This window comes from Dermochelys coriacea, chromosome 1 (assembly GCF_009764565.3).
Source record: "Dermochelys coriacea isolate rDerCor1 chromosome 1, rDerCor1.pri.v4, whole genome shotgun sequence".
Classification (NCBI taxonomy): domain Eukaryota; kingdom Metazoa; phylum Chordata; order Testudines; family Dermochelyidae; genus Dermochelys; species Dermochelys coriacea.
Window position 1 is genome coordinate 141,309,816 of NC_050068.2, and position 25,286 is coordinate 141,335,101.

Consider the following 25,286-nt stretch of genomic DNA (forward strand, 5'->3'; position numbering starts at 1 on the left):
CAGTTGTCTTGCCCTAGGGGCAAGAGGCAGTCCAGGGAATTCTTGCCACTTAAGCAGTAAACCCTGTTTTTTTGTCTTTCTCGGCCTGTCTACCCATGGCAGGGTGTATCAACCTATGACAGATGGAGTCTAAATTAGCTGCTACCACTCAACAAAATGATTTTTGGGTCCTTGTGGCTAGTTCTCTGAAAATATCTGCTCAATGTGCAGTGGCGGTCAAAAAAGGATGCAGAATGTTAGGAACCATCAGGAAAGAGATTCCACCGCATGTCCAGGCACTGCCAGAACCCCTGCAAAGACCTCCTCACCCAAGCCCATGCAAGTGGACGTAACACAGACCTAACTGGCCCATTCTGAATGAGATCACTGATGGCGAGAGAACTTCATGTTTCCACTTTGGTGGCACCAGCCATATGGTGTATGTCTAGTTCTCCTATGTCTCTGAACCACATGGTTATGGCAAACAACCATGCCCGGCCTCAATAAGGGGGTCGAGTCTCATCAACATTGGGAAAACTCCACCAAGCCCCTCTAGCAACCTATTCTGGGCACCTGGTCTGACACAGTGAAAATGTCCTCTACAACTCCAACTACAACTCTGGCTCTGGGATTTTGGATAGGTACTTCTCTCCTCACCTTCTCCCCGTCCCCCAAGGGCCCTGATTGACTCTAAGGCCAATAATAACTTCATGGATTCTACCATGGCTTAAGTATTTGGCTTACCCATACAGCTGAACTCTGCCCCCAATTTAATTGAGACAATCAATGGATCACTGCTTCCTCTGGGGCTGTTAGTCAGAAAACTACAATTTTGGAGATGAAGGCTGGGGAGCACAATGAGCTCCTCTGATTCAGCCTGCTCCAATCCCTGCAGCTCCCTTTGTTATGCAGAATCCCCTAGTTGGTGAAATATGACCTGCATATCTCTTGGCATCAGCACACAATGACATTTAATTCTGAGTTTTCCCAGGACAACTGCCTCCTGACTTCCAAGTTCAATCCTCAAGAACTTCAGGTCTGATGCTTTGTCCAGGCTTCAGAAACAGGGAGAGATGCTTGGGCAACAGGGAAGGCCTCCTTGCAACTAGGGTCAGCTGTCACAATCCCTGCAAAATACCAAGAGTTTTAAGATGTATTAAAAAAACAAAATGTAGACATACTACCCCCTCACTGGGAATATGACAGCCTGATCAATTTACAGCCTGGAGCCAAGATTCTGTTTAGCTAAATATATTCCATCTCAGAACCTGATTTAGCCACCCTTAAGCACTGTATCCACAAGAATCGGAAGAAAGGCTTTATCCAGAGTTCTCCGTCCATGACTGGGGCCCCTGTCCTCTTTGTGAAAAAGAAAGACAGCTTTCTTAGACTCTGTGTTGACTACTGTGCCCTAAATAAAATCACAGTGCAGAATTTATACCTGCTACCTCGATCCCAGAGCTCTGGTTTGGGTAAGAACAGCCTGAGTATTCAACAAGTTAGACCTCAGTGGGGTATACATCCTAGTCAGAATCCAGTCAGGGATTAATAGAAAACCACTTTTCACATTTGGTATGGCCAATTCAAAAATCTGGTGATGCTTTTGGACTTACTAACACACCTTCAACCTTTCAACATCTAATTAATGATGTCTTAAGAGATATGCTGGACCAGTATGTGGTCACCTACTTAGGTGACATCCTAATTTTCTCTGAAGACCAAGTTATGCATCACCAGCATGTGTAAAAAATCCTATAAAGACTCCCTCAGTAGGTGCTCTATGCTAAGCTGCAGAAATGCATCTTTGGTCAACCCACCATGGAATTCTTAGGCTACATTCCATCCACCAACGAAGTCTGGAAGGTGGAAGTGGTTCACGACTGGGCAACCCAGTGAAGCATTCAAGAAATTCAGCACTTTATTGGGTTTGTGAATTTCTATGGAACTACTTTATATGGAACCACTCCTGAATCCTGGCCCCTGTGACCTCTCTGCTGCAAAAAACCACCAAGTTTTCTTGGATGCCAGAAACCCAAGAAGTCTCTGATCATCTGAAGGTGGCGTTCACCTCTGTGCCCATCCTCATACATCCTGACCTAAGTCAGCTGTTCATCCTGGAAACCAGAGCCCACAATGTCACCATTGGTGTGGTGCTGTCCCAGAAACAGAGCCTTGACCAAGAATTTCATTCTGGTGCATACTGTTCTTGCAAGTTCACTCCTGCAAGCATAAATGTGAAATTTTGGGGAAGGAGCTGATTGCCATCAAAGTGGGTTTTGAGACCTGGAGGCATTATCTAAAAGGAGCCACACACCCAGTTCAGGTGTTCACTGATCACAAAAATCTCGAACACCTGCATTCTGCTAAAGTCCTAACCCAACAACAGCTATGCAGAGCTCTTTTTTTTCTAGGTTTGATTTTACTATCACCTACCACCCTGGCTCCTGCAACAATAAGCCAGATGCTATGTTCCACAAAGGGCAATATGCCAATGATCCTAAGGGACCTGAAGAAGAGCCTCCTGCATCCTGAAACCACATCATTTCCTATCATCACTATCTGATTTTTGCTCATGACCATATGTTCTGCCCTACCAAGGGACCACTTCGTCCAGACACTCCAAACTTCCAACACTGAACCCCAGGGTAAGCTCACACAAAAGGATGGACTCCTCCTCATTTGTGGGCACATCTAAATACCTCTGGGACACCCCTTTTGGAGGCCCTATGCATTTGCCATGACATCCCCTGTGCCGGGCAAGGCAAAAATCACTCCCATGGCACACTAGTCATTCTGGTGGCCAAAATAGTGGTCTGACTTTCAGGCCCATGTTAGCTCTTGCAACGTCTGTGGTAATACCAAAGTTCCCCAAACTAAAACCTTTGAGATGTTAATACCCACTGAGACCCCCTTGAGGCCTTGGGCTAAATTACAATGGACTTCATTATTGAACTACCAGAATCTGAGGGATACCATACCATACTGATAGAAGTGGATCAACAAAAATGGCACACTTCATTCTCTGTGCACATCTTCCCACCACCAAAGATACTGCTCATCTCCTCATCACATGTGTGTTCTGCCTCCACCACCTCCTGGACCACATTACCTCAGACTGGAATTCCCAGTTTATTTCTCAGTTTTGGCAGGAGGTGTTCTTCTTCTTAGAGGTGTTGTCTCCATGTATCAACTGCCTACCACCCACAAATCAATGGCCAATCAGAAAGAGTGAATCAGGTGTTGGGACAATACCTGTGATGCTTCAAAAGCCACCACCAAAATGACTGGACTTCACTGATTCCATACCAGGAATTCAGATACAACAATGAAGATCATGCCTCAACCAAAATGAGCCTTTTTGTGTGTGTGTGTGCAAATTATGCAACCTATCCTGAAGGACGAGCCATCACTCTCACAGATCTTGGGAGACAGACCAGTCCTTGCTTACAGACAGCCCCCCAATCTGAAGCAAATACTCACCAGCAACCACACACCACACAACAGAACCACTAACCCAGGAACCTATCCTTGCAACAAAGCCCGTTGCCAACTCTGTCCACATATCTATTCAGGGGATACCATCATAGGGCCTAATCACATCAGCCACACTATCAGAGGCTCGTTCACCTGCGCATCTACCAATGTGATATATGCCATCATGTGCCAGCAATGCCCCTCTGCCATGTACATTGGCCAAACTGGACAGTCTCTACGTAAAAGAATGAATGGACACAAATCAGACGTCAAGAATTATAACATTCAAAAAACAGTTGGAGAACACTTCAATCTCTCTGGTCACTCGATCACAGACCTAAGAGTGGCTATACTTCAACAAAAAAGCTTCAAAAACAGACTCCAACGAGAGACTGCTGAATTGGAATTAATTTGCAAACTGGATACAATTAACTTAGGCTTGAATAGAGACTGGGAATGGATGAGTCATTACACAAAGTAAAACTATTTCCCCATGGTATTTCTCCCCCCCACCCCACCCCCCACTGTTCCTCTGATATTCTTGTTAACTGCTGGAATTAGCCTACCTGCTTGTCACCATGGAAGGTTTTCCTCCTTTCCCCCCCCTGCTGTGGGTGATGGCTTATCTTAAGTGATCACTCTCCTTACAGTGTGTATGATAAACCCATTGTTTCATGTTCTCTGTGTGTGTGTATATAAATCTCTCCTCTGTTTTTTCCACCAAATGCATCCGATGAAGTGAGCTGTAGCTCACGAAAGCTTATGCTCTAATAAATTTGTTAGTCTCTAAGGTGCCACAAGTACTCCTTTTCTTTTTGCGAATACAGACTAACACGGCTGCTACTCTGAAACAAATTATGGTTGCCACTCCCCTTTTCACCATGCATTGCCCACCGTACCCACAGTTCCTGGTTCATCAAATCCACCAAACACAGGAAGAGTTGAAACAAAACCTAGATGTAACCAATACAGCATACAAACATCAGGCTGACCATCACCAGCAGGAGGGCCCTACATCTGCAGTAAAACAAAAGGTATGACTACCCACCAAAGACCTGAAGACAGGCAGACCCTTATGTAAACTTGGACCACCAGTACCTAGGACCCTACCAGATCTGTAGGCAAATCAATCCTGTAACCTTTGAACTCAACTTCCCTGCTATCTTAAGGTGCACCCTGTATTCCGTGTCTCCCTCCTAAACCCTTCTGTCAATTCCTTTCCCAAACCTCTCCTTCCACCGGGCCAAGGCCAAGGTGAATACCTTGTCCACAAGATCCTAGACTCCCAGATACAAAGAGGGAAGATATGGTAACTCGTTGACTGGGAAGGGTACAGGACAGAAGACTGGTCCTGGGAACCAGATCATTATACACATGCTCCCAAGAATCTTCCACAGAACTCATCTGGACAACTTGGTCCTTGGTCACCCAATGGAGCAGTGATGTGAGGATCCCAATATTGAATGAAGTCTACTGGTTCCCTAGGTGGCATCCTTACCAGAGTACATGACCCTCTGAACTGTCCTCGCATATGAGACACTTCTTTGAGGAAGCCTTAGATGAAGGAATATCCCAGTCCTGACAGCTTGAAAAATGTCTCTTCTGTTTCCTGAGAGAACCTGTCTGCTTTTAAAAATTTAATTGTACCTTCCTTCTGATAGTCCTTCCCTGTTCCCTCCCCCAGAAAAAAAAGCACTCAAAGCCACAGATGCATTGATCAATTGAACCGACTATAGACCAACTCACAAAAGTAAGGGAATTCAGAAATTGATAACTAAAGGATAATGTGTCCTTAATTCATCTCTGCATACCCAATGGAGGGTATAGTGTCTGTTACTGGAAAACTCTGGGACTGACACAGGACCCAGGAACAACAGAGCAGTGACAGCGGTAAGTCTGCTTCCCTGGCTTCTGCCTATTTAAGCCTGAACATACATTTCTAAGTCTTTGTGTATTTACATTTTATTCCATTTCTATATACATTTGTGCTTGTTTAATTTTCATTATAAGGGCCGCATCCCCAAAGGTTTAAAATAATACTATCTATTTACTGTCATGGGTTCCCCTCCCATGAGTTGAAGCAGTCTTGCTATGGGAATGCTTTTTCCTTTCTTTCATGTTTCTTCAGTAAAAGCTCTTACATTCTTTGTCTGCCCCTTGTTTGCTTGCTTGTTTGTGAGTTTGTTTGGAACAGGAAGAGAGCAGATTGCACTCTTTTTTGATTGCTGTTGTTTGCTCCAGGAGTGCCTTTATGCATCGTGAGTGGCTCTGTATGGTTGTGCTGGGCATAGTAGCAATTTAGAACAAGATTTGCTCAAAGGCAACAAACATGAACAAAGACCCAAGTGAATTAAAAGCTGAAGGATTAATAACAGTGTTATCAACTCAAAGTAAATGTTACCAAAGGGAAGGGGAACTTCTGACTATGGGCCTCAATGCTGAGGCTTTTACTCTGTCTTTGTTGGTCTTGAGATTTATTGCATTGGTGGTCAATTACAGATGTAGTTGCACCAATGCAATCCCTAAACGTAGACAAGGAAAGCCACTGTTCATACTGGTTTGGCTGACTTGAGATTTCAAGCAGAGGTTTGCTGAACTGGCTTTTGTTATCTACACTAGAGGTTTTCCCCAGAGCAGTTACAACATGCCAATGCCCAAATGTGGAATATAACATGTGACAAAGGCTCAGAATGAGAGAGACCCAAACATGATTCAAATAGGAAACTTGAAAATGTTGTGGGATTCATTCCCTTAATGTAATCAATTTGGACTTCAGCATCAATTTCATGACTCTTTATTGACAATGTTAATCATTTTCAACAAGAAAAGTGACAGGACATCCAATTTGTGTGGCACTGAGGTAACTTTGGGACTAAACTGAGTGACATCCATCAAAATGAAGTACAGGTGAAACCATGCAGCTGCACCAGTTGTTGGCCATCAATTGCTGACTCAGGGCTAATCCCAAATACAGATAAGGCCTCAAGACTGGCAAACTATCACTGAACCCAATGGAAGTTTGCCTAACTACAGACTGAGGGAGAAAGGAGCAAGGGATCTCTAGATTTGGCTCCATATGTTTAAAACTGTCCTATTTAAAGGCAATGGAATATATTCCTTATAAGTAGTCTGTATGACATCAGTTCAAAGTTTCAAATTAGATGACAAAAAATCCAAAGTTCATTTAAAAAGTAATTTAGATGGTTCCTGAGTGCAGGGCTGTGAAAACTTAATTAGGTAGTCTCCTATCAAATGACAGGAGGAGAACATTATAAAATGAAATGACAAGGGGACTAAGTTTATGAGAAATAAATTAGCTTGATTGCCATGTCCAAGCCATGATATTTCGAATCACTCTGTCAGTTTAATTGACTACAATTTATGTAAATTTGATGAAAAGTGTTGTACCATTAAAAAGGGATTGAGTTGCACGTTGTGTGTTTGAGAGCAGTTAGCCCTTTACTCTGATTATGATACTTATAATCTATGGTGCTTGAACTTTATATGGTTAAGTATTTGTAATATTTATTATAGGCTTGTCACCATATTGCATGGGTGCACTGCACATGGCTTAAGATGATGATATAATTTCCCTGTATAGGGAGGTAAAACCACTATATAATCTCATTCATAGCTCTGTAACTGTTCTGTGTGATGCTCCCAAGAAAAATCATATATTACTGTATGTATTTTTCTCCTGCAGACCATATAATTTCTAATGACCAAAGGCAACTGGATCCCCATGAATGCGCCTTTAAGCCTATGCAAAGCTCCATTTATGTCAGCGAGACTTTCTGTGGGAATCAGAGTCTGTCTACACCAGGAGCAGGCAAACTTTTTGGCCTGAGGGCCACATCGGGTTTCCGAAATTGTATGGAGGGCCGGTTAGGGGAGGCTGTGCCTCCCCAAACAGCCAGGCATGGCCTGGCCTTTGCCCCCTATCCGACCCCCCGACAGTCCCCCACGGGACTCCTGCTCCATCCAACCCCCCAATCCCCGTCCCCTGATCACCCCCAGAACCCCTGCCCCGTCTGCCCCTGCCACCCCATCCAACCCCTCCTCTCATTCCTGACTGCCCCCCTGGGACCTCTGCCCCACTCAACCACCTCTTCTCCTTGACCACCCCCAGAACCCCTGCCCCTGGCTGCACCCCGCTGCCCCATCCAACCCCTCCTCTCATTCCTGACTTCCCCCTGGGACCCCTGCCGCCATTCAACCCCCCTGTTCCCTGCCCTCTGACCACCCTGACCCCTATCCACATCCCCACCCCCTGACCACCACCCCGAACTCCCCACCATCCTGAACTCCTCTGCCCTCTATCCAACCCCCCACTGCTCCCTGCCCCTTTAACGCGCTACCTGGAGCACTGGTGGCTGGCGGCATTACAGCCACACCACCCACAGCACCGGGACAGGCAGCCGCACCGCCCGGCTGGAGCCAGCCACACCACCGCACAGCACCAGGTCAGGCCAAGGCTCTGCAGCTGTGCTGCCTGGCAAGAGCTCGCAGCCCCACTGCCCAGTGCTTTGTGCTGGCAGCGCAGTAAGCTGAAGCTGTGGGGGAGGGGGGACAGCAGGGGAGGGGCGAGGGGCGAGCCTCCTGGGCCAGGAGCTCAGGGGCCGGGCAGGAGGATACCACGGGCTGAATGTGGTCCACGGGCTGTAGTTTGCCTACCTCTAGTCTACACAGATCAGATTGTAGAAATGGAGCCTTAGATTTTAGGGATAGATAATCACATGTTCAGAAAGTTCTATGGAGACTGCATTCCAACTGTTTTTTTTAACTGATGTAATTTATATTGCATATGTAGAGAGGCAGGCAAGAGGCAGAGCAATGGCTGTGCTCCATCTTCCCACATACTCTATCCAGCACGACTGGCCAGCATATCAGGGAAGTAAGCTGTTCCACCAAAAGGAAGACCTGCATCCCTGGTAGCTTCCAGAGTCATCCTATGTTTCTGGACTTCCTTTGTAGGATGCTTCCAACTCACCAGTGATTAAACAGCAACCTAATCCTTAGAAAGTTATGCAAGAACAGCACTGTTGGAAAGTTAGCTTGCAGTGTCTAAATATGTCTCACAATAAAGGCTCAGCGCACAGTATTATGTAATCCACCATGATCGAAGGAAACCAATTATTTAATAGCCCTAATTCACACACACACACAAAATGATATGGAAGTAGGGCATTGTCTACTTCTGAACCACTTAGCTGGAACCTTCTCCCTGCTGATCTGAAAAATTCTATCTCTCATTGTAGACTGAAATGAAAAGGACTATTTGAAGACCTCACAGCACTTGTGTGAAAAACTTTTTGTTGCTTAGAGTGTATTAGAACTTCTGAGGGGGGTAAACATAACTGAGGCGGGGAGGTGCATGCACAAGTGTTCACAACTTCAAACTCTGGAAATTAGCTCCTGAACATAAGAGGTTGCTATAATGGGATATAATTTGTTTAAATTTTAACGACCAGTACATGCTTCTTGTCACATTTTCTATAAAATATGACAATTCTTTGAATTATTCATCTGTGGATGTATCATCCAAGTATAAACATTATCTGTTTAAAATAAAGATGTTGGTGAATGTAAAGAATTGTTTTGCACATTTCTGTTAAAAGAAAAATTAATGCAGATCTTTTCCAGTGTTGAGCAAAATGCTCTGTAATCTTTGAATCCTTGCTTTGAAGGTGTCAGTGCAGTTAGTTTTCATGTCCAAAAGGGCAACACTCAGTTATTGCCTGTTTGATTGTCTCATATAGGTGCTCCTGCCCATCAGTAGGAAGGAGTGTGTTCCTTCCCTCACTCTATCCTGTGTAACTCCTCATAAAATTTCCTAGGGTCCTTCACCTGTGCTGAGGGATATAAGCAGCCAAAGTCTCCTCAATCTTTTCTCTGCCTCCATTCCCCCATTCAAGCCATAGGATGTCATTGGCGCTGTAGGAAAACTCTCCATGATTTGCAAAGGGGCAGGAAATTAACGGTAGCTGCTCTCAGTAACATTTGATGGATAGTGGAGGAGAGGGAGTGGATGGTCTCAGCAGTGGCTCCTGGTGGCAGTCACAGTCTGCTTCAGAGGCAACAGCCTCGCCATTTACTCAGTTTCCAGGAGTTCACTGCCCTGTCTGGTCACGGAAATAACAAATGAAGAAATTGGTCTCTAAAAGAAAAAGATGGGGGGAATAATTGACTCAGAACTGGAGCAGGTGGGAATGAGGTTGACTGTGTCACCAACTGATGATTTTATTGTGAATCTCATGCTATTTGGGGTTCTTCCTGATGTCTCAGCATCTGGAGACAAGTGATTATGTGGGAATTTCAGTTTTCATTTTTAAAAGAAACGTTCCTAGCCCTTGTGGTTGCAGAGAGAAGCCTGAAAACATGACCTGACCATACTTTAAAGGCTCAAAAACCAGAAGGCAACCAAAACGACCCAAAATTTACTATTATTTATTATTGATGGTTATTATTATACTTATTATTTATTATGTATTACAATTATTTATTAATTTTAAAGCCAATGTCATAATTTTGGGAGGTCTGACATGCTTGTTGACCACTTGGGGTTGGCCATACTGAAAATAGCCCCCTTAGCAGAGGAACAGGGATTGATCCTCTCTGAAGTTGACAAAAGAGAAACTAGGGGTAAAGAATGCAAAAACTACCTCAGACAAACACTGGGCTAAACAGTGAATGAGAGGGTGAGCAGCAAGGTGACCAGTTAGCAAGTGTGAAAAATCAGACACTTTTTTTTTTTAAGGCAAAGGGGTATAGTTGCCTATATAAGACAAAGCCTCTGATATTGGGACATTTGGTCACCCTAATGGGCAATCATGTTAAATTGAGTGCTAAAAACTCATCTAGCCCATACTTTTCCCTTATCACTCTGGACTGTGCTATCTGCCTCCTACTTAAAGTGCTTAAACAGGAACACAGCTGCACTGTCTTGATGTCTTTACATGTGTTAGTCATTATACCAAACTGTTACAAGCTGCTCAGAGAGTGGGTGAGATCTGACATAAGGTCCTTTGATCTGCCTTTAGTTATATATATTTTTTATACTCTTGCCCAAATCAACGGAAACTGAGAGGCTGAGGATATTAAAAAGAAAAGGAGTACTTGTGGCACCTTAGAGACTAACAAATTTATTAGAGCATAAGCTTTCGTGAGCTACAGCTCACTTCATCGGATGCATTTGGTGGAAAAAACAGAGTAGAGATTTATATACACACACACAGAGAACATGAAACAATGGGTTTATCATACACACTGTAAGGAGAGTGATCACTTAAGATAAGCCATCACCAACAGCAGGGGGGGGAAGGAGGAAAACCTTTCATGGTGACAAGCAGGTAGGCTAATTCCAGCAGTTAACAAGAATATCAGAGGAACAGTGGGGGGTGGGGTGGGAGGGAGAAATACCATGGGGAAATAGTTTTACTTTGTGTAATGACTCATCCATTCCCAGTCTCTATTCAAGCCTAAGTTAATTGTATCCAGTTTGCAAATTAATTCCAATTCAGCAGTCTCTCGTTGGAGTCTGTTTTTGAAGCTTTTTTGTTGAAGTATAGCCACTCTTAGGTCTGTGATCGAGTGACCAGAGAGATTGAAGTGTTCTCCAACTGGTTTTTGAATGTTATAATTCTTGACGTCTGATTTGTGTCCATTCATTCTTTTACGTAGAGACTGTCCAGTTTGGCCAATGTACATGGCAGAGGGGCATTGCTGGCACATGATGGCATATATCACATTGGTAGATGCGCAGGTGAAGGAGCCTCTGATAGTGTGGCTGATGTGATTAGGCCCTATGATGGTATCCCCTGAATAGATATGTGGACAGAGTTGGCAACGGGCTTTGTTGCAAGGATAGGTTCCTGGGTTTGTGGTTCTGTTGTGTGGTGTGTGGTTGCTGGTGAGTATTTGCTTCAGATTGGGGGGCTGTCTGTAAGCAAGGACTGGTCTGTCTCCCAAGATCTGAGAGAGCGATGGCTCGTCCTTCAGGATAGGTTGTAGATCCTTGATGATGCGTTGGAGGGGTTTTAGTTGGGGGCTGAAGGTGATGGCTAGTGGCGTTCTGTTGTTTTCTTTGTTGGGCCTGTCCTGTAGTAGGTGACTTCTGGGTACTCTTCTGGCTCTGTCAATCTGTTTCTTCACTTCAGCAGGTGGGTATTGTAGTTGTAGGAATGCATGATAGAGATCTTGTAGGTGTTTGTCTCTGTCTGAGGGGTTGGAGCAAATGCGGTTATATCGTAGCGCTTGGCTGTAGACAATGGATCGAGTGGTATGATCTGGATGAAAGCTAGAGGCATGTAGGTAGGAATAGCGGTCAGTAGGTTTCCGATATAGGGTGGTGTTTATGTGACCATCGCTTATTAGCACCGTAGTGTCCAGGAAGTGGATCTCTTGTGTGGACTGGTCCAGGCTGAGGTTGATGGTGGGATGGAAATTGTTGAAATCATGGTGGAATTCCTCAAGAGCTTCTTTTCCATGGGTCCAGATGATGAAGTTGTCATCAATGTAGCGCAAGTAGAGTAGGGGCATTAGGGAACGAGAGCTGAGGAAGCGTTGTTCTAAGTCAGCCATAAAAATGTTGGCATACTGTGGGGCCATGCGGGTACCCATCGCAGTGCCGCTGATTTGAAGGTATACATTGTCACCAAATGTGAAATAGTTATGGGTCAGGACAAAGTCACAAAGTTCTGCCACCAGGTTAGCCGTGACAGTATCGGGGATACTGTTCCTGACGGCTTGTAGTCCATCTTTGTGTGGAATGTTGGTGTAGAGGGCTTCTACATCCATCGTGGCTAGGATGGTGTTTTTAGGAAGATCACCAATGGACTGTAGTTTCCTCAGGAAATCGGTGGTGTCTCGAAGATAGCTGGGAGTGCTGGTAACGAAGGGCCTGAGGAGGGAGTCTACATAGCCAGACAATCCTGCTGTCAGGGTGCCAATGCCTGAGATGATGGGGCGTCCAGGATTTCCAGGTTTATGGATCTTGGGTAGCAGATAGAATACCCCAGGTCCTGGCTCCAGGGGTGTGTCTGTGCGGATTTGTTCTTGTGCTCTTTCAGGGAGTTTCTTGAGCAAATGCTGTAGTTTCTTTTGGTAACTCTCAGTGGGATCAGAGGGTAATGGCTTGTAGAAAGTGGTGTTGGAGAGCTGCCTAGTAGCCTCTTGTTCATACTCTGACCTATTCATGATGACGACAGCACCTCCTTTGTCAGCCTTTTTGATTATGATGTCAGAGTTGTTTCTGAGGCTGTGGATGGCACTGTGTTCTGCATGGCTGAGGTTATGGGGTAAGCGATGCTGCTTTTCCACAATTTCAGCTCGTGCACGTCGGCGGAAGCAGTCTATGTAGAAATCCAGGCTGCTGTTTCGACCTTCAGGAGGAGTCCACCTAGAATCCTTCTTTTTGTAGTGTTGGCAGGAAGGTCTCTGTGGGTTAATATGTTGGTCAGAGGTGTGTTGGAAATATTCCTTGAGTCTGAGACGTCGAAAATAGGATTGTAGGTCACCACAGAACTGTATCATGTTCGTGGGGGTGGAGGGGCAAAAGGAGAGGCCCCGAGATAGGACAGATTCTTCCGCTGGGCTAAGAGTATAGTTGGATAGATTAACAATATTGCTGGGTGGGTTACGGGAACCATTGTTGTGGCCCCTTGTGGCATATAGTAGTTTAGATAGCTTAGTGTCCTTTTTCTTTTGTAGAGAATCAAAGTGTGTTTTGTAAATGGCTTGTCTAGTTTTTGTAAAGTCCAGCCACGAGGAAGTTTGTGTGGAAGGTTGGTTCTTTATGAGAGTATCCAGTTTTGAGAGCTCATTCTTAATCTTTCCCTGTTTGCTGTAGAGGATGTTGATCAGGTGGTTCCGCAGTTTCCTTGAGAGTGTGTGGCACAAGCTGTCAGCATAGTCTGTGTGGTATGTAGATTGTAATGGATTTTTTACCTTCAGTCCTTTCGGTATGATGTCCATCTGTTTGCATTTGGAGAGGAAGATGATGTCTGTCTGTATCTGTGCGAGTTTTTTCATGAAGTTGACAGATTTCCACTCTATACGGCTAAATTCAGTGCCTTGCATAATCACAGGTTTCAGAGTAGCAGCCGTGTTAGTCTGTATTCTCAAAAAGAAAAGGAGTACTTGTGGCACCTTAGAGACTAACAAATTTATTAGAGCATAAGCTTTCGTGAGCTACAGCTCACTTCATCGGATGCATTTGGTGGAAAAAACAGAGTAGAGATTTATATACACACACACAGAGAACATGAAACAATGGGTTTATCATACACACTGTAAGGAGAGTGATCACTTAAGATAAGCCATCACCAACAGCAGGGGGGGGAAGGAGGAAAACCTTTCATGGTGACAAGCAGGTAGGCTAATTCCAGCAGTTAACAAGAATATCAGAGGAACAGTGGGGGGTGGGGTGGGAGGGAGAAATACCATGGGGAAATAGTTTTACTTTGTGTAATGACTCATCCATTCCCAGTCTCTATTCAAGCCTAAGTTAATTGTATCCAGTTTGCAAATTAATTCCAATTCAGCAGTCTCTCGTTGGAGTCTGTTTTTGAAGCTTTTTTGTTGAAGTATAGCCACTCTTAGGTCTGTGATCGAGTGACCAGAGAGATTGAAGTGTTCTCCAACTGGTTTTTGAATGTTATAAATCTATTTATAGTATAGATTTATAGATTTATAGATTTGTATTTGAATGTTATTAATCTATCCAACTATACTCTTAGCCCAGCGGAAGAATCTGTCCTATCTCGGGACCTCTCCTTTTGCCCCTCCACCCCCACGAACATGATACAGTTCTGTGGTGACCTACAATCCTATTTTCGACGTCTCAGACTCAAGGAATATTTCCAACACACCTCTGACCAACATATTAACCCACAGAGACCTTCCTGCCAACACTACAAAAAGAAGGATTCTAGGTGGACTCCTCCTGAAGGTCGAAACAGCAGCCTGGATTTCTACATAGACTGCTTCCGCCGACGTGCACGAGCTGAAATTGTGGAAAAGCAGCATCGCTTACCCCATAACCTCAGCCATGCAGAACACAGTGCCATCCACAGCCTCAGAAACAACTCTGACATCATAATCAAAAAGGCTGACAAAGGAGGTGCTGTCGTCATCATGAATAGGTCAGAGTATGAACAAGAGGCTACTAGGCAGCTCTCCAACACCACTTTCTACAAGCCATTACCCTCTGATCCCACTGAGAGTTACCAAAAGAAACTACAGCATTTGCTCAAGAAACTCCCTGAAAGAGCACAAGAACAAATCCGCACAGACACACCCCTGGAGCCAGGACCTGGGGTATTCTATCTGCTACCCAAGATCCATAAACCTGGAAATCCTGGACGCCCCATCATCTCAGGCATTGGCACCCTGACAGCAGGATTGTCTGGCTATGTAGACTCCCTCCTCAGGCCCTTCGTTACCAGCACTCCCAGCTATCTTCGAGACACCACCGATTTCCTGAGGAAACTACAGTCCATTGGTGATCTTCCTAAAAACACCATCCTAGCCACGATGGATGTAGAAGCCCTCTACACCAACATTCCACACAAAGATGGACTACAAGCCGTCAGGAACAGTATCCCCGATACTGTCACGGCTAACCTGGTGGCAGAACTTTGTGACTTTGTCCTGACCCATAACTATTTCACATTTGGTGACAATGTATACCTTCAAATCAGCGGCACTGCGATGGGTACCCGCATGGCCCCACAGTATGCCAACATTTTTATGGCTGACTTAGAACAACGCTTCCTCAGCTCTCGTTCCCTAATGCCCCTACTCTACTTGCGCTACATTGATGACATCTTCATCATCTGGACCCATGAGAAAGAAGCTCTTGAGGAATTCCACCATGATTTCAACAATTTCCATCCCACCATCAACCTCAGCCTGGACCAGTCCACACAAGAGATCCACTTCCTGGACACTACGGTGCTAATAAGCGATGGTCACATAAACACCACCCTATATCGGAAACCTACTGACCGCTATTCCTACCTACATGCCTCTAGCTTTCATCCAGATCATACCACTCGATCCATTGTCTACAGCCAAGCGCTACGATATAACCGCATTTGCTCCAACCCCTCAGACAGAGACAAACACCTACAAGATCTCTATCATGCATTCCTACAACTACAATACCCACCTGCTGAAGTGAAGAAACAGATTGACAGAGCCAGAAGAGTACCCAGAAGTCACCTACTACAGGACAGGCCCAACAAAGAAAACAACAGAACGCCACTAGCCATCACCTTCAGCCCCCAACTAAAACCCCTCCAACGCATCATCAAGGATCTACAACCTATCCTGAAGGACGAGCCATCGCTCTCTCAGATCTTGGGAGACAGACCAGTCCTTGCTTACAGACAGCCCCCCAATCTGAAGCAAATACTCACCAGCAACCACACACCACACAACAGAACCACTAACCCAGGAACCTATCCTTGCAACAAAGCCCGTTGCCAACTCTGTCCACATATCTATTCAGGGGATACCATCATAGGGCCTAATCACATCAGCCACACTATCAGAGGCTCCTTCACCTGCGCATCTACCAATGTGATATATGCCATCATGTGCCAGCAATGCCCCTCTGCCATGTACATTGGCCAAACTGGACAGTCTCTACGTAAAAGAATGAATGGACACAAATCAGACGTCAAGAATTATAACATTCAAAAACCAGTTGGAGAACACTTCAATCTCTCTGGTCACTCGATCACAGACCTAAGAGTGGCTATACTTCAACAAAAAGCTTCAAAAACAGACTCCAACGAGAGACTGCTGAATTGGAATTAATTTGCAAACTGGATACAATTAACTTAGGCTTGAATAGAGACTGGGAATGGATGAGTCATTACACAAAGTAAAACTATTTCCCCATGGTATTTCTCCCTCCCACCCCACCCCCCACTGTTCCTCTGATATTCTTGTTAACTGCTGGAATTAGCCTACCTGCTTGTCACCATGAAAGGTTTTCCTCCTTCCCCCCCCTGCTGTTGGTGATGGCTTATCTTAAGTGATCACTCTCCTTACAGTGTGTATGATAAACCCATTGTTTCATGTTCTCTGTGTGTGTGTATATAAATCTCTACTCTGTTTTTTCCACCAAATGCATCCGATGAAGTGAGCTGTAGCTCACGAAAGCTTATGCTCTAATAAATTTGTTAGTCTCTAAGGTGCCACAAGTACTCCTTTTCTTTTTGAGAATACAGACTAACACGGCTGCTACTCTGAAACCTGAGGATATTAAATTATTGGCAAGATTTAGGCTATGAATGTGCCCTTCCATCTTTAGCCATGTTGAGGACCTCTCTTTAGAGGTGTGGAGGAGAGAGAAGGCTTCCATTTTGGTATTCAGTACTTTGCCATAGACCTAAGGAGTCTCTCCCGTCCGGGCACCACAGGATAATCCTATAAGTGCTATGGAAGTATCCTGGGAGTTTTTTCTGCATTATGTAAGGAGACAGGCTATTAAGACATATGTGATAGTGGATCCTTATATATGTAAGCTTGAGGTGCTCCTTGTCATAAAACATGTTGCTATGTTCTTTCATTTAAAGCTCAAAAAAGAGTAAAAATATAAATCTTTCTAAGAAAACCTTATGCAATGCAATTTATTTTTCATATTTGCCTAATACCGAAACTAACTCCTCCGTCTCCCCTATAGTACTCTCTGTGACACTACCACCTTGCCCCTGCATAAGAGGGGTATACATAGGACATGGTAGCATATTGCACTATGCTCTGATGAGACAATCCTGCCCCCTCACCCTTGGCTGCAGAGGGCCCTTCCTGCATCGCAGTTACTGCAGTGCAGAAGAAAACTAGGATTTCAGAACTCCATGCCAGGGAGCCCAGCTCAGTGGGGATGGAATGTACCCCAGCAGCCAGCAGGCTTCGGGGAGGAGTGCGTATGAGCTGGTGAAGCTACAGACAATAAGATCCATCAGTTATATACTCTGGTGGGGCAAGATAGGGCAGGAGGGCAGGAAGTTGGATGTACAGAGTGTGGGGGGAATGCAGACTTGCAGACTCTACTGCAGCCTGGAGGTGGAAGCAACAAACATGCAGTGACTTTTTTATTATTATTGTTATTTGCCTGTGTTACTACTCACGGTCCCGGAGGGAGGTTTCTGTAATCTCATTCCAGCTCTGAATGGCCCCCTTCTCCCTGTGCCACAGTGCCAGGCCCAGATGCTCAAGCATAGGGAAGTGGATAGGTTTTCCCCTTAATCTGGAACTCCAGGGCTGTGCTGACTTATCAATGTGAGCTGATACCATGGCAAAGTACAAGCAAGGTGTAGAGTACAAATGTTAGCAGGACAAGGCATGTTCATTAGAGAAGATGCCTAGGGTTTGTATTATTGTATTTCAGTGTTAGCTGTTTCCTCTTGTTCTGCTTAAATGTGGGGATAAAAGACAAGCTAACTGAATACGGTGTCTGAATCAATGACCAGGGAAAGAAAGAAGGAAACCCTCTTAAGCACGATGCTGTTTAAAGGCAATCTATGTTGGGTAATAGAAATCATACTTTTGTACTTACAAACAAGAGTTTGATTGGAAGGAAAGTTAATGTGACCATCTAACACCGCAATAGGGAAACAAACATATTTTATAAATAATTGATATCTACACATCAAAGAAAGCCATTCTTATAACTGAGGGGTAAAAGAGTCCTATGACCCGAAGGCTCATTTCTCTCAAGTGAAACTACTGTTAGAGATGCTGCTCTGTTGACAGCTTTTCAGAGGCCAGACAGATTTCTAATGGGTTGCTGAGGAGGTAACCCTACAATTGCCGCAATACAAAGTCTAGGGCTGCTGAGGAGAACTTTCCATAGCTCTTCCTCTTCCTGTGCTTGTTATTTGACTAAGGGTGCGTCTACACGGCAACAATACCCAGAGGCAGTGAGTCTCAGGGGACTTGGGCTCATGGGGCTTGTACTACTGGGCTAAAAACAGCAGTGCAGACATAACCATTTGGGCTGGAGCCCAGGCTCTGAGACCCACCAAGACTCCAGCCCGAGCGGGAACATTTAAACTGCTACTTTTAGCCCCGTAGCACAAGCCTGAGTCATTCTGACCTGCTGCTGTGGGGCTTTTTTGCTGTAGAGATGTACCCTAACTCATTTCTGTAAATTAACAGTAGACTCTCTAGCTATTAGAGATCAGAATGAGCTCTAATGTGGGGGCAGATTATCCCCATCTCCCTCCTGTGGAGTTCTTACACCTTCCTCTGAAGCACTGGCCATTGTCAGCCACAGGATACCAGAGTAGGTGGACCTCAGATCTGATCCAGTGTGGCCATTCCTTGTTCCTAAGAGTTCTATTGTTTAATATAAACGGATTTGGGTTTTGACTGTTGTATCTGAGAAAAGTTATTTGCTGCAGTTCTCAAAGGAATCTGAACTTTGTCTTCACAGGAAGGTGAATGAGATGGTCTGTGCACAAGGGTGATAATAGAGAGAGGAAGGCAGGGGAGCAGGGCCACACTACAGGCTGGAAAATAACAATGTTGATACATGACGGCCAAACAACATAAGGGTACAAGGGTCTGTCAGGTTAGCCTATTAGTGAGCCAAACAACACTTCAATGATAGGCAAGTCATATGGCCGAATGCTCTCCTTAGGCCAAATTCTGGCTAAAAGCATGATTGGTACCCAAGTGAGTGCATTTATAAACATGGCCAGAAGAAGGAGCTGGGCCTGCCACCCCACGGCCCTGACAAGGAGTTACAGCACCATGTGGTCTCCTCTTTTGCTTCTACCCACACCTGCAACTAGACTACCAATGCCACTGCCAGCCCTGGAGCTGCTCCTCCAGTCATGGCCAACCCAAAGCTCAGGCTCCAATGGGGAGGAATTGGGCCCTGCACTATCCCTTGCTGCTCCCAGCTGGTGATTCAGCACCACATAGTGTCCCCACCTTCTAATGGAAGCTCCCCGGGCTGGGATATAAAAGCCCCGACAGAGCCAAAAGTTCCCCTTCATCCCTTTCTAAGGCATTCCTTAATTCCTTCACTTTCCCTAAGCTATCTGACTCAGCACCCCCATTCATGTCACTCTCCAAACCTGAGAGGCAATAAAAGCATGAGAAGACGGGTTGGGAAAGAAGGGAATACAACTGCAATGCCAAGTTATTTTGCTGTATGATGATCTAACAGCTTTAAAGATTTAATTTAGTTGGGTATCCATCCATGTAGCAATGTATTTTCTTATATTGAACTTCAGGGCATGTGATAATCATCATTGCCAGATCCCCAGTAGACTAATTATAAGACAACAATTTTCAAACATTAAGAATAACAGTCATCTGAAACTAAATCTGGGGTTAAATTTAGCTCTGAATATCTCTCATAGAAGGAGGAAACTTTAAAGCTCTGCATTAAAAATTCATATTTCTCTGGGCACTGGGTTTAATATGATGACTACAATATTACATTTTACAAAAAGGTTAATTTCCCTTTTCCCAGGTTTCCTAAGGAGAAAGCCTCTGTTGTTACTTGAAAATCACAGGAACATTTTGCCACAGCAGGCAAAACACAATAAAGAATTAAAGGGGTGTTTTGTTTGGTTGGGTTTTTTTGTAAATTGACACATTTATGTTGAACACAAAAACAAATAAATGTTGCAATGTGTTTTGGGCCAAATCATTTTGATTGCACATCATATCCTTCCAGGCCCCGGATACTCTTCAGTTCTGCAGTTACAGAATCCTCCTGCATTATGTTCTATATTGCTTTGTTCTTCTTTTATGTGACTAGGCAGAAGATTCCAGATGCCATTCTTTTATTTCACTTACAGCTCCTCTGCCCTTTCTCCAGGATACAAAGGACTTGTTTCAATAGAAATAATTGGCAAATGTACTGTTCTGTTAGATACTATGTGATACAAATCACTTTTGCTATTTTTAGCCAGGTTCAGTTGTCCCCCTCCCCCTTTAAAACTGAACCCTCGTTGTTATTGCCTGAGGCGCCTTTACGGATTCAGGCTTTTGAAGGAAATCGGCCAATGCTTTTTTTAATAGAGATGGAAGTTCCTTGCTTTAGGACTCAAGTCCAAAAATAGCCAGAATGTAAGACAACAGAGGCCGAGATTTAGAGAGATTTACGAGACTTCTTCAAAATCAGGTGAAAATAATTTTTAAATCAATGTCTTTGCTATGTTCATGAATTTTTCTATTTAAAAGCTTTGCTACTGATCATAGACAAACTCCTAATTGTGAGAGTGTGTGTGTTTTCCCATTGACATAAATGGGCTTTGGATCTGCCTGTAGTTCCTAAAGCCACAGCAAAGAAAGATCTCTTTTACTCACCTGTTCTTTTCTACTACTGACCAGCTCTGGGGACAAATTTCAGCTCACTCTTTATATTCTGGATCTCTGATAAGTTGACAGCAGGGCCTGGAAGTTTCTTGGCTCCTGGGAGCTGCTTCTTCTCCTCCTCTGTAGAAGCAGGAACGCTCTGTGCAAAGGGAAAATAGTCACCTTACGATAACCATACACATCTCTTGAGCATAAACAGAGGTCAGTTTAATGGGGAAATATGAAAAGGTTTTTTTTATGCTAAATGTAATCACAGTGGAAACTGGACAGCTGTAAGAAGGAATTAACTTGGTTAGTAGATGACTTGAGATGCCTGCACATGTTTTGAAAAATATGTTATTAAAGTGTGCTGAATGCACAAGGATTTACATCTTTCTACATGTGAGTAGCAATTTATTATGTTAAAGGAATAATGGGAAGTGAATCTGGTGGAGTGCCATAGGCAGCCAAAAGGAAGAAAAGTAAATGTCCATTTTTATGACCTAATATCTTGTAGAGTTACATAGCCATGAGCTCTAGCTACTGAGAAACCTAATATTCTGCAACTTCCAAGTCTCTGAAAGCAGAGCTGTGATGGTAGCTCATGGGCGCTAAGGGCCTGATCCAAAGCCTATTAAAGTCAATGGGAGTTTTTCATCTGTTTTTCACCCAACTGTAATTCAGATGTCCAGGAGTAGTGAAACATTCAAAACAAGACAAGAACTATGTATGACCTTGTTGTGTCATTTGGTGAGTAGATGCCCTCAAAAGATGGTGAAGTCATGATTTTGGCCAAGTCTTCAGAATCTTCCCTCTGCCCAATTACATCACCTTGTGTTTCTTGGATTTAGGTTTCAGTCAAGCTAGTCTTAATACAAGTACAAGACAGCTGGTGACAGCTTCTCTCTGTGAGAAGGAGATGTCAAGCCAGGTGCCATCTGTGCAATGCTGTTATTGAAGACAGCATCATTCTTCCCCTCTTGTCCCCCCATCTCTAATTCCTACTGTTTCCTTGACATTAAGACTGGAAAGGACCATTTATTATTAATTGTAGTAGTTTAACATTTAGACTGTGGCAGTGCCTACAGTCTACAACCGGGACATCTCATCTCAATTGACTTGATGAATGGGTAGATAGTTTTCCAGCAAGGAGGTTAAGATTTTTCCAGCCTAAGTTCTATATCAGGGGTTCTGAAACTTGTTTTGCTGGAACCCCCTTTGAAAATATTTCAGGTTCTGGTGACCGTTCAACAAAAGTAACAACACCCCCACCCCCCGTACCATACCACCATTACTTCTGTGCTGCAGCTGGCAGCGGCATTGCCTTCAGACCTGGACACCTGGCTCTGAAGGCAGCACTGCCGTCAGCAGCAGCACAGAAGTAAGGGTGGCATGGTATGGTATTGCCACTTACTTCTGCACTGCCGCTGGCGGCTGCACGATCTTCAGAACTGGGTGCTGGTTTACAGCCACCCTTTCTGGCTGCTCACTCTGAAGGCAGTGCAGAAGTAAGGGTGACAATACCGTGACCCTCCTGCAACAGGCTTGTGACCCCCTTTTGGGTCGAGGCCCCCAGTTTGAGACACACTGTTCTATATGATTACAAAATGAATCAATAGTGGCTGGAGCTGAATGAATAGTTTTGCAGCAAATAACTTGATTAATTTATCCTCTCTTTTTTTATTCAAGGAATATCCACTAGGGGATCATGATTTTCTTAAATTAATGTATTAGGTGGATTTAGTTGACATTCTTTTTTGTTTGTTTGTTTGTTCAGCGAGATTTTTTCTCTGTGGATTGACTTTGCTTTTGATATTTGATACCTGATATTCAAAATTCAGAACTGGTTGGTTCTGTAAGTCATATAATATTATTTCTAGTCATTGATTGACCAACTATAGCTCCAGGAGGAAGAGGTTTCAGAGGGGAGCCGTGTTAGTGTGGGCAGTGAAGAAACAGATTGACAGAGCCAGAAAAGTACCCAGAAGTCACCTACTACAGGACAGGCCCAACAAAGAAAGTAACAGAATGCCAGTAGCCATCACCAACAACCCCCAACTAAAACCTCTCCAGCGCATCATCAAGGATCTACAACCTATCCTGAAGGATGATCCCTCTCTCTCACAGACCTTGGGACACAGGCCATTTCTCGCTTATAGACAGCACCCCCAACCTGAAGCAAATACTCACCAGCAACTACACACCACACAACAGAAACACTAACCAATGAATCATCCCCTGCAACAAAGCCCGTTGACAACTCTGTCCGCATATCTATTCAGGGGACACTATCATAGGACTCAACCACATCAGCCACACCACCAAGGGCTCGTTCACCTGCACATCTACCAATGTGATATATGCCATCATGTGCCAGCAATGCCCCTCTGCCATGTACATTGGCCAAACCGGATAGTCTCTACACAAAAGAATAAATGGACACAAATCAGACATCAAGAATTGTAACATTCAAAAACCAGTAGGGGAGCACTTCAATCTTCCTGGACACTCAATAACAGACTTAAAATTCGCCATTCTTCAACAAAAAAAACTTCAAAAACAGACTTCAACGAGAAACTGCAGAACTGGAATTAATTTGCAAACTGGTCACCATCAGATTAGACCTGAATAAAGTCTGGGAGTGGCTGGGTCACTACAAAAAATAATTTTCCCTCTGTTGATACTCACACCTTTTTGTCAACTGCTGGGAATGGTCCACATGAACTTTGATTGAGTTGGCCCCATTAGCACAAAAAATAATTTCCCCTCTGTTGATAGTCACCCCTCTTGTCAACAGTTGGGAAAAGCCATATACACCCTCCTTGAATTGGCCTCATTAGCACTGACCCCACCCCCCACTTGGTAAGGGAACTCCCATCTTTCATGTGCAGTATATTTATACCTGCTTACTGTATTTTCCATTCCATGCATCTGATGAAGTGGGTTATAGCCCAGGAAAGTTTATGCCCAAATAAATTTGTTAGTCTCTAAAGTGCCACAAGGATTTCTCGTTGTTTTTCCAGGAGGAAGAGTGAATCTACTGTGGCTTCAATTTCTCAGGGAGAAGCAGCAGATCAGCAGAGAATAGTAGAAACATTTTAACTTCTGCCTTTCTGGGCCACAAGGGCTTTTCATGAGGCATGATCTCCAGGAAATTTAGGCTACTATAAGTTTGATTGGCTTGATAAATTTATATTTAATTTTGTGTCATCTAATTCATGCAAAATAACTTACATGTGCATGCATGTTACTAATGATGTGATCAGATGTTTGTCTGTCTTCTTTCATTGCCTAAGAGCCAGAGTATTGGTGAAAGGTTTATTCCAGAATTCTGTTCCAGTTAAAATATATCATTTGTCATAGAAATACTTGTGTATGCTTACTGCAAATGTACAAGTAAATCTATTACTCTTCGGGGAAACAGAATGCTAATGGGGCACAAAAATAACAAACTAGAGTGGATATCACAAAAAATTGATCACAGTATAAATCCAACTCTAATTCTGACTTCATTTAAGCACCATACAAAGTATACTGTACTACAGTAAGAATATGTGTTGGCTTCCTTTATATTTATTATTACTATTATATATTGTTTCTGTTGTAGTAATGTATAAGGATCACAATCAGGAATCAGGACCACTAGTGAACTAGTGAACTAGTGAACTACTACTAGTTCACTGTACTAGGCACTGAACAGTGTCCAGGTGACCTCACAATCTGGGATTAAGGCAAGTAGAGTAAGTAAATTAATGGAGAAGGAGTGGAAGGGAAGCAGCAGAAGGTCTCTGGAGTCATAAATAGTTACCAGACAGTATTGTTTTCTTGCACAGTTTCATTGCCTGATAACTTGATTTAAGCAGAAAAGAATAAGGGCCTGGATGCACTACAATTCCAGAACTATCTGTAGAGGACCTGTTTAAAAATGATTGCTGCCTAAATCAGTTACAACAGAGTTCTATTTTGTAGTACTGTGTTGTAACTGACTTAGGCAGCAATCATTTTGGTCTTTGGGACCATGTAAGGTTTGGACATGTTTTGGAGATGTTCCATTCTATAAATTATTTTTAGGGTTACTTTTTAATCTCAGATGTGTGGCATTCATAACTACGTACCTCAAATTATCCCTCACTATGTGTGCAATGTGCACTGTGCAGCTGAGATTAGAACTTGATCTCTAACTTTATCAAAGGAAGTCTAAAGAGTCAATAAAATGCCAGATGGTGTTAAGATTATGGAAGCAAATATCTAGGTGAAGAGACAGTGTTCTTTTTTGAAATTCCCATGTCTTCCCACTCAATTTGCTTGCTACATGCCCTTTCACTCAATTTTTTTCACATACAAAACTTACAAGGATTTCGGCCCATTGAATGTGACACATATCTTCCTTGACAGGTTCTCAAAATATAGCCCATAATGTTCAGAACTGTTAAGAAAAAGATAGATTTGCCTCTAATGGCCTTAAAGATAGAACCATGGATTGTACTGCAAAAGCTAAATAAACA

At 43.8% G+C, this 25,286-nt stretch overlaps 1 protein-coding gene across 2 annotated transcripts in view; it reads right to left on the reverse strand.

Annotated features, from left to right (window-relative positions):
* Positions 1 to 25,286, reverse strand: part of SMPX (small muscle protein X-linked) — a 60,886-nt gene that overhangs the window by 25,299 nt on the left and 10,301 nt on the right. For both annotated transcript variants that reach the window (XM_043504755.1, XM_043504752.1), the window contains exon 4: positions 20,794 to 20,941. In XM_043504755.1, the coding sequence (XP_043360690.1) occupies positions 20,807 to 20,941 (135 nt within the window). In that variant the 3' untranslated portion in view covers positions 20,794 to 20,806. The remainder of the gene's footprint in view (positions 1 to 20,793; positions 20,942 to 25,286) is intronic.